The sequence below is a fragment of the Littorina saxatilis genome, unplaced genomic scaffold (genome assembly GCF_037325665.1).
Source record: "Littorina saxatilis isolate snail1 unplaced genomic scaffold, US_GU_Lsax_2.0 scaffold_1698, whole genome shotgun sequence".
Lineage (NCBI taxonomy): Eukaryota > Metazoa > Mollusca > Gastropoda > Littorinimorpha > Littorinidae > Littorina > Littorina saxatilis.
This window is the reverse complement of record NW_027126580.1, coordinates 3,833-14,673: the sequence shown is the minus strand read 5'-3', so window position 1 is coordinate 14,673 and position 10,841 is coordinate 3,833. Positions and strand designations below refer to the sequence as shown.

The window sequence follows — 10,841 nt, the reverse complement described above, 5'->3', positions numbered from 1 at the left end:
CGGTTGACCTAGAACCCTTTTAGCACCGGCAGAGACCTGGGGAAGTAGGCTGCCTAAACTTGACGAAAACTGCACGCCCAGATTCGGAGTGTTCCTCTATTTCTTAGTAAAACTTTGCCACCAAGGCCAGGTAATCGTTTTCATGCTTGTCAGTCGCGTAATCTCTTTTGAGTCCAGAAAACGGGCAGCGGCACTGCCACCGTTGTCTACTTTACCCACTCCCCGCGGCGTCCAAGATGGCGGCTAATTGGCTAAGAGTCTGGCACCAGTTACTTTCGTATAATGATTGAGGATTTTGTTTGTCCTGACTTTTCTGAGAGTATTTTAAGCATATTTTTTAGGTGCAGTGTGTAATGTCCCTTTTGGTTTTAGAATCGACTTTGATGATAATTGAGAAAGGAGAATAGTTGGGGTTTACAGTCGGTTTTATGAAGTTTGAGTTAGGACTGAAGTGGTTTTCACCCTCCCTTTCTTTTATTTCTTCTTCTTTATTTTGTTATTGTTGTGCTTATCGTTTTCTACTTGTGCGCACGCACGCAAACACACACACACACACACACACACACACACACACACACACACACACACACACACACACACACACACACACACACACACACACACACACAGACACACAAACAGACATACACACAGACACACACTCACACACACACACACACACACACACACACACACACACACACACACACACACACAGACACACAAACAGACATACACACAGACACACACTCACACACACACACACACACACACACACACACACACACACACACACACACACACACACACACAAACAGACATACACACAGACACACACTCACACACACACACACACACACACACACACACACACACACACACACACACACACACACTCTCTCTCTCTCTCTCTCTCTCGCGCTCTCTCTCTATTTTCTTTAGTTCTCTTTTCCTCGATATTCCCTCCATTCGTATATTCGACATATGTATCCATTTATTCAGTAGAATGTAGACTTTATGTTAATCATCGGGAGGTGTGAATGTACAAAGATTATAACCGATTTGCCCGTGTGCAGACGGTTTTTACATTTAGTCAAGTTTTGACTAAATGTTTTAACATAGAGGGGGGAATCGAGACGAGGGTCGTGGTGTATGTGTCTGTGCGTGTGTGTGTGTAGAGCGATTCAGACTAAACTACTGGACCGATCTTTATGAAATTTTACATGAGAGTTCCTGGGTATAATATCCCCGGACGTTTTTATTTTTTGATTTTTTGTATAAATGTCTTTGATGACGTCATATCCGGCTTTTCGTGAAAGTTAAGGCGGCACTGTCACGCTCTCATTTTTCAACCAAATTGGTTGAAATTTTGGTCAAGTAATCTCCGACGAAGCCCGGACTTCGGTATTGCATTTCAGCTTGGTGGCTTAAAAATTAATTAATGACTTTGGTCATTAAAAATCTGAAAATTGTAAAAAAATTATTTTTTTTATAAAACGATCCAAATTTACGTTCATCTTATTTTCCATCATTTTCTAATTCCAAAAACATATAAATATGTTATATTTGGATTAAAAACAAGCTCTGAAAATTAAAAATATAAAAATTATGATCAAAATTAAATGTTCGAAATCAATTTAAAAACACGTTCATCTTATTCCTTGTCGGTTCCTGATTCCAAAGACATATAGATATGATATGTTTGGATTGAAAACACGCTCAGAAAGTTAAAACGAAGAGAGGTACAGAAAAGCGTGCTATCCTTCTCAACGCAACTACTACCCCGCTCTTCTTGTCAGCCTTTGTCATGAGCGGTGGACTGACGATGCTACGAGTATACGGTCTTGCTGCGTTGCATTGCGTTCAGTTTCATTCTGTGAGTTCGACAACTACTTGACTAAATGTTGTATTTTCGCCTTACGCGACTAGTTATTATTGTGGCAATGGCAGTTAGTGCTTTGAGCACGAGTTGTTTTTGTGGGGTTTTATGGGCATGGATATGCCGTTTGATGTCAGCGTCTAGAGTACGTGTTCTTTGTCTGTGCTAATGAGAAGGAAGGAGTATTTTGTATGTGTGACATAATTGCTCTTTGAGAGACAACTTGTAATCGGAAGTTTTGCAGTTTGTCTGCGTTTTTATCTGCCTGTGAGCGGTTTGTATCTACGGATACGTTGTAAGGTTTGTCGTTTAATGAGATGTGTTTGTACAGCATTTTTCATGTTAGTTTTCTTAGTAGTTTTCTATGTTTTTGCATATTTTTGAGGGAGTTTGGTTTCAGTTTGTGATGAGGCTGGCTCACAGAGATATATCTATAACAATTATCTCTGTGGAATGGCTGCAGCCTCGGAGCCCTCCACCTCCCTTCCCCTTTATCCCGTGCTGCCGGAGCGGCATTTTCATTGGTCCCGTTAGCTGTGACGTAGGAGTAAGACCCGTTAGCTATAAAAGACCATGGTTTTCGGTGCTCGGGAGACAGGGGGTCCGGTAGCTCGGTTGGTAATGCACTAGACTTGTGATCGGAAAGTCGCAGGTTCGAATTCGGGCCGGGACGGACACGGGTCTTCATGTGAAGACCCAGAGACGGAAGCCATGTCCCACCCCCGTGTCACCACAACGGTACGTAACAGACCTCGGTCATTCTGCCCGAAGTGCAGATGGCTGATACCACCCAAACACGCATACATCAAAAGCAGTGAGGGCGTAAATCTCAAATTATCATATAACCCATATCATGTCATTAAGAGGCGAAATATTTAGCCTGTAGGACATTCAGCATTCTCTCTTTTCTGTTCGTGGGACGTATGAGAAAGTAAGGTGCCGAAAGGTTCCTGAAACATGCGTCTCCCCTGTTTGAGAGTCACTCGGGGTCATCAAAACGATACAAAGGGGGAGCTCGGTAGTAAGGTTTATTGGACTCAAACCCTTCGCACTCTCTGGGATCTTGGTAGTAAGGTTTTCGAGCCTAAACCCTTCGCATTCCCATGGATCTTGGAAGTAGAGTTCACTGGACCCAAACCCTTCACACTCCCCGGGAGCTTGGTAGTAAGGTTCTTTGGACTTAAACCCTCGCATTCTCCGAGATCTTGGTAGTAAGGTTTTCGAACGTAAACCCCTTCGCATTCTCAGAGATCTTGGTAGTAGAGTTCATTAGACCCAAACCCTTCGCACTCCCATTGAGTTGTGTGTGGTTTTGAAGAGGCAAGAGCTTCGATCTGGCCTACTCTGATATTCCACGGCCTCGATACACAACTCTTGTCCCGCTTGCATAAGTGAACAGCGCCTGCTGTTCATTTAGTTACCACAAGGCAATTAGAGTAGTGCGCGCTAACCTAAGGGGCAAATTATACCTGCACAGAGTCAGCGGCACAGACAACGCACTGCAGGTTATTGAGGTATTTGTTTTTCCCCAACACGCTCCACGTTGCGTGAAAAGAAAAAAGGCCAAGTACTCGTCATAATCCCTATCGCAACATGCAGCGCCGCTGACTCTGCGCAGGTATAATTTGCCCCTAAGGTGTTCCAAAAGCAGTATTCGAGCGGCGTCGCTTGATCGTTTCCAGGCCCCGAACCCCTGCCCGTTTTACCTCAGAGTGCTGCCCCTTGGGGATGGAAGACGTGATTTCTGAGCAGAGGGATTATTTCTCAAAAATGGACTAAAATTGACAATTCCAATGCGTGATAGTTTGAAAACGTGGTGCTAAAGGTAGTGTGAACATTCTAGCAAAAGCTTATTGACTGTCTGTGTGCATTTATTCGTCGTTGTTTGACATTTTGGATACTGACCGGTTCAACCGCCTTCAATCACTGAGTTGTTTTACTACAGTTCAGCGGCCTGTGTGTATGATAGGCTGCTTGTGTTACACGGGGTGTGCGTGTTGACAAGAATGATAGCATAGGCCTAAGGACGGTTATGCAGTCTGGCTATGGATATGGTGTCTGGGTTCACTAGAGCCAAAAGAGCTTTATTTTCACCGTTCTCTGGAAAGAAAGATCCTAAGAAGGCAAGGAGTGAAGCGATTGATTTGTGTGATCAAGATTGTTCAGATAACCAAGAGTCTCAAGCTGCAGTTTCTAACATGTCCATTGACGCTTCTTCGTTGCACGAGAATATTATTTCTCGCGTAACTGACGCACTCTCGATTTTCAAGCCAGCCGAGGGTCAAAGTGACGACCCTATATTGAAACTCATTCCAGCTCTGGCAACTGCCATTTCGGTGGCAGTGGGAGAGGTCATGAAAGGGGTAGTGAAGGAAGTGGAGGAGAGAGTGGCAGCAGCTGTGTCTACGGCACCATCGGTGCGAGAAGAGCGCTTGTTTGCTGCAGTACGTCATCTCACTTACGAAAATGATAAACTTCAGCAGTATTCTAGAAGGGAGAGTGTTCGTGTGTCACAGTCGGACAGTGAGAGTGCGGAGGAGGTGGAGAGGAAGGTGACACACGTGTTCAAAGAAGCGGGTGTGGAGGTCAAGCCTGACGACATCGCTGCAGTTCACAGAGTAGGCAAGGGGAATAAAGGTCCTCGGCCAATCCTCGTGAAATTTGTCTCCAGGAGGAAACGCAATGAAGTGATGGCAAAGAAGAAGAGCCTGCAGTCAAAAGATAACTTCAAAAGAGTCTTCATCAACGATGACGTCACGCCACTACGGGCAAGACTCCTCGGCTACGTCAAGAGACTGGAGAAGGTGGAGAAGGCGTGGACCTTCGAAGGCAAGATCGACTGTTCCCTCAAGTCCCAGTCCGGGGGTGGGCGTCAAAGGCCAGTCGCAGTGGAAACCCCCGACGATCTCTTCAAGTTGGGTGTGACCGGGGTGGATTATGCCGCCCTTGGTTTAACCCACCTCATCGAGCAGCCACTGCCTGTGGGTGGGGGGAGTCCTTCCCCTCGCCGCTAGGGGTGCCCAGGGGGCATTGTCGTGAGTGATGGTGGAGATGAGGGAGGTGGTGGCAGTGTAACGAATAGTGGTGGTGGTGAGAAAGTGAGAGTCGGACTAAGGACTGAGCGCGCTGTTGATGAAGAGGGAGGTGGAGACAGGACTGTGCGTGGTGATGATGAAGAGGGAGGTGGAGGTAGGACTGTGCATGGTGATGATGAAGAGGGAGGTGGAGGTAGGACTGAGCGCGCTGTTGATGAAGAGGGAGGTGGAGACAGGACTGTGCGTGGTGATGATGAAGAGGGAGGTGGGGAGAGGACTGTGCGTGGTGATGATAAAGAGGGAGGTGGAGGTAGGACTGTGCGCGATGGCGGTGATGATGAAGAGGGAGGTGGAGAGAGGATTTTGAGTGGTGATGATGAAGAGGGAGGCGGAGAGAGGATTTTGAGTGGTGATGATGAAGAGGGAGGTGGAGAGAGGACTCTGTGTTGTGATGATGAAGAGGGAGGTGGAGATAGGACTGTGCGCGATGGCGGTGATGATGAAGAGGGAGGTGGAGAGAGGACTTTGAGTGGTGATGATGAAGAGGGAGGCGGAGAGAGGACTTTGTGTTGTGATGATGAAGAGGGAGGTGGAGATAGGACTGTGCGCGATGGCGGTGATGATGAAGAGGGAGGTGGAGAGAGGACTTTGAGTGGTGATGATGAAGAGGGAGGTGGAGAGAGGACTTTGTGTTGTGATGATGAAGAGGGAGGTGGAGATAGTGGCGATAATATTTTGTGCGATGGTGGTGATGATGAAGAGGGAGGTGGAGATAGGACTTTGCGCGTTGGTGGTGATGAAGAGGGAGGTGGAGAGAAGACTATGTGCGGTGAGGATGAAGGTAGAGAGAGAAAGGTGAATGTTGATGTGTCACTTGGTGTTGATGGTGCTGATGATTTGTCTGATGTGCATGTGGATAATGAAAATAGATGTGATGATGATGTTTTGCTTGTTGTTGATGATGTGTCTGATGTGCATGTGGATAATGAAATTAGATGTGATGATGTTTTGCTTGGTACTGAAGATGTGTCTGCTGTGCATGTTGATAATGAAAATAGATGTGATGTTTTGCTTGGTGCTGATGATGTGTCTGATGTGCATGTTGACAATGAGCATAGATGTGATGATGATGTTAGTATGGGTAGCGTTGACGTGGTTGATGCGTTCGACGCATATGGTAGTGATATGTCTGGAAGTGATTCCTTGAGTGATAGTGTGGATTTACTTAGTAGTAAAAATAATGTTCTTTCCTGTTTATCGCTGAACGTATGTGGAGTTATATCAAAATTGAAATTTCCTGATTTTGTAGAATTCATTGTGAAATATGATGTAATTTGTCTTAGTGAAAGCAAGTTAGATGACGTAGACAAGGTTGACGTGCCAGGTTATGTAGCATTCTATAAAAATAGAGGTAAATTTAGAAGAAAATCAGGAGGTATCTTAGTTCTTATACGTGAATGCTTCGCAGATAGTATCACTGTTTTTGAAGAAAGAAAGCTTTCTCATAAGATAACGGAAGACGTAAAGATGTGGTATAGATTTTTGGATATTGAACTGTGTGAGAATGTCCTATTTTTTAAGTTGGGAAAGAAAGTGCTTGGTCGTGACACACTCTTTTGCGCTGTATATATTCCTCCTGAAGGCTCGCCTTATCTAAATAAAGATGTCTATAGTGAACTAGAGGAAGCATACATAAACTTTGGTGTGGAAAACGACTATGTTTGTTTTTTAGGGGATTTCAACTCTCGCACTGGGAATTTGAATGAAATTGTGTCCGATGATGATAAGTATGTAGAAGGTGTTGTAGATAATGGCTTTGATATCACGGATATTGGTGAGCGTGTTTCACAAGATAATAGAACAAACAACTTTGGATTTAAGTTAATTGACTTCTGTAGGACAACTGGTTTAATAATTGCTAACGGTAGAGCTGGTGATGATGCTAACCTTGGCAGATGTACTTGTAAAGATAAAAGTGTTGTTGACTATTGTATTCTGTCAAGCAATTTATTTGTTAAAGTTGAAACTTTTGCTGTTTTGGATTTTTGTGAAATGTACTCGGACGTTCATTGCCCGCTCGCCCTATCTTTCTTTAGGTGCGATGAGTCTGATAGGAACGATGAAAGTATTGATTGCGTGAATGACATGAGAAATCCAAATGAGAACTTAGAGCATATCGAAAATAACGTTGAATACACAAAACCAAATTGGAATGAAGGGAGTAAGTTAGCTTTCACAACCTCTTTAGAGGAAACTGATATTAGTGATATTGATATTCAATTAACAAACATGTTGAGCTCTGTTATTAATGTGTCTGCAGAGGACATTGATAATGTAACTACTAATATATGTGACATTCTAAAGCGTTCTGCGGAAAAAATTGGAGTAATTAAGAAAAAGAATAAGATAAAACAAGTAAATAGTAAGAAACGAAAACCACACCAGCCTTGGTTCAATGCAGTTTGTAAAGAAAAAAGGAAAATATTTGTACGTGCAAAAAACAAAGTTAAGCGTTTTAGAAATATTTTTTCTGAGCATGAAAAGAAGAATGCCTTTAAGGACTATAAAACAACAATAAAAAAAGAATGTAAGTTGTATCATAAAGAATTTGTGAAGAAACTAAGAAAAATGAAAACTTGCGATCCAAAGGCGTATTGGAATGAGCTAAATAAGAATAAGAATAATAACAAAAGTACTAAGTTTCCTTCTTGCTCAGCATTTTTAGAACACTTTACAAAGTTACAGGAATGTGACGAAGATGATGTGAATGAAGAAAGAGATCTGTTTGGTGATAATAGTGTAAATAATGAAGTTCTGAATGCACCCATTACAAAAGAGGAATTTATAAAATGTGTAAAAAAATTGAAAAACAACAAAGCGTGTGGTCAAGATAAAGTTATTAATGAGTATTTGAAAGCCTTTAACGATGGGATGATTGATATTGTTGTTAAGTTGTTTAATGTTGTGTTATAGTCTGGTAATAATGTTCCTACTCAGTGGTCCATTGGCGAAATTATCCCGCTGTATAAAAATAAGGGTTCCCAAACAGACCCAACTAATTATAGAGGAATAACAATACTTAGCTGCTTTGGTAAACTATTCACTGCGATTTTAAATACCAGATTATCGACTTTCTTGGAACTTAATGATAAGTTAGGTCAAGAACAGACAGGATTTCGTGCTGGTTTTTCAACATTAGATCATATCTTTACTTTGCATTGTGTTATAAATTTTTTTCTCCAAAAGAAAAAGCGTTTGTATTGTGCATTTGTCAACTATGAGAAAGCGTTCGATAAAGTTCGGCGAGCACTTTTATGGGAGAAATTAGTTAGCTTTGATGTTAATGGAAATTTTTTGAAAACTGTTAAAAATATGTATGATAAAGCAAAGTCATGTGTTAAAGTTAAAGGTGAATGTTCTGGTTATTTTCCTAGCATTTGTGAGGTCAGACAAGGAGAAAATTTGTCTCCCTTGTTTTTTGCTTTGTTTTTAAATGACCTAAAGCCGTATTTAGGGGAAACTAGTGATGGATTGACTTCTCTCTCTAGAGAAGCTGTTTCTCTTGGTATGGATGATGCTGATGTGAATGTAATGTTTCAACTGTTTGTATTATTGTACGCTGATGACACTGTGATTTGTGCTGAGTCTGAAACGAAATTGCAAGAATGCTTAGATAAAATGCATGCATACTGCTTGAAATGGAAACTGAATATTAATGTTAAAAAAACGAAAGTCATTGTTTTTTCAAGGGGTAAAATAAGAATTATACCTAAATTTACGTATGATGATAAGCCAATTGAGGTAGTCCTTGATGTGATGTACTTAGGGTTACAGATTAATTATAATAATAAATTTTCGGTAGCACAAAAAAATGTGTATGACTGTGCGTCAAGGGCTATGTTTGCTCTTCTTCGCACATGTAGACAACTCTCATTGCCCGTGGATATACAGATTGATCTATTTGACAAAATGATTGTTCCGATTTTACTATATGGCTGTGACATTTGGGGTTCAGGTTCTTGCGATTTAGCTACGAAGCTTCAGTTGCGTTTTTATAAGATAGTTTTCAAACTAAGAAAATCCACCCCTAATGCAATGGTTTTTGGCGAACTTGGAAAATATCCCTTAGAAGTCAATATGAAATGTAGAATGCTCTGTTATTGGTATAAACTAATTGACCCAGTTAACAAAAATAAATTTTCAAGTGTTGCTTACAGATTTACCTATAGACTATATTCGCAAAAGATGTTTACTTCTGACTATCTGTCATGCATAGAAAAAACGTTAAGTGATATAGGTCTTTCTGGGTTTTGGATACAACAAGAATTTGTTTCTCAATAGTATACATCTACTTGGTTTAAAGAAAAAGTAAAGCGGTGTTTATATGACCAGTATATTCACAATTGGTTCTCAGAAATGGATACAAAAGACATTTTTTGTAATTATAGAATGTTTAAAGATAGTTTTGTGTGTGAAGACTACATTAAATCCTTGTCGTTCCAAAAAGTCGTTACACTCATGAAATTTAGAACTACAAATAACAACCTGCCAGTACAGAAAGAAAGATACCTTAATATACCTAGAGCGAATCGCATTTGCAGAAAATGTACATCAGAAGATATAGGAGATGAGTATCATTATTTGTTTGTTTGTGACTTTTTCAATGAAAAAAGAGCAGAACTTATTCCACCATTCTACTGGAAAAAACCAAATTCACTTAAATACAAAAAACTGTTTGTATCAAGAAATAAGAAATTGTTGACGAAACTCTTGGAATTTATAAAATTAATTAGTAGCAATTTTTCATAGTGCTGGGATTTGTTAACCGTATTTTCGTTTTGTGTCCCCCATTGCCAGGAATCAATGTGTGTGTGTGTGTTTGCATTTTCTGTACTATAATATTTTGTGTTCACTGTTTGTGTACTTTTGTTTTCCAAATATTTTTTTCATTTTTTCTTTTCTTATCTTCTATTTTTCTTTTTGTTTGATCACTTGGTACTTTGTGCATTTTTGAATTTGCGAATATTGTTTATAATGCCCCTGGGTAATGAACAATAAAAACTTGACTTGACTAACTATAGCCGGGGACTCAGGTTTTGTTTTCGGAGGGTGAGTTAGACCATCAGGGTACCCACGGGTCATGCCCGATTTCCCATCAATCTAAACACTTTGAATATTTGTCTGTATAGGCTCTAAAAGTCGTTTCCAGGCCTAGAAGTGCTGCCCGATTTGTTGGCAGTCTAAAGACTTATACAATTTAGTATGTAAAGGATAACATACTGTATTGTATTGCCAATTTGAACTTGTGTATATATATATTTTCTATGAACGAACCCTCATCTATATGCTTTCTTGTGATAGTTTCTTCTTGAAGTGAATACAATTTAGTTTTATTCGTGTTGACTTTACATTTTGGTGTCAGAAGTATTTTGTTCGTCTGGTGCGTGTGGTTTGAATGCCATCCTGACAGATGTCTTTCAGACACATATATGCACAGTAACAACTTAGACGCATACACAGACAGTTAACGTTTACGTGAAGCTACCACCGCTCGGCGTTACACATTACTGCATTTCTTATGTTAAAAAAAACCACTTCATAAAAATATCGCGCTGTGCAAAAAAAGCCGCACCCAGGTAAATAATATTTGGCGAGTGTCAAAGATAAGGGATGATCAAAGATGGTTCGCTGAATTGTCACAATACAGGAAGGAATGTGCCTTTTAATGTTTTAAACACTGTCTCTTCTTACTTTATTTGTATTTTTTTGAATTCTTATTGCACTTAGCATGTTCATTATTCTTGTTCGGGTGTTTTTTTCCTGGTAAAGTCTATGCTACATGTTTTATTTGTCTAAGGACATGTTCGTTGTAATACAAGGCATTCCAGTGTGTTCTTAAAAAATAAAGTTCAGTCAGTCTCCGTTTT

At 40.7% G+C, this 10,841-nt stretch overlaps 1 protein-coding gene across 1 annotated transcript; it reads right to left on the bottom strand.

Annotated features, from left to right (window-relative positions):
• Positions 1–4,989: 4,989 nt before the first annotated feature.
• LOC138955017 (uncharacterized) lies at positions 4,990–6,015 on the bottom strand. Its single transcript, XM_070326740.1, has 2 exons — positions 5,789–6,015; positions 4,990–5,734 (listed from the first exon to the last, which is right to left on the bottom strand). The coding sequence occupies exons 1-2, from the start codon at positions 6,013–6,015 to the stop codon at positions 4,990–4,992; spliced, it is 972 nt and encodes a 323-aa protein (XP_070182841.1).
• Positions 6,016–10,841: the final 4,826 nt, after the last annotated feature.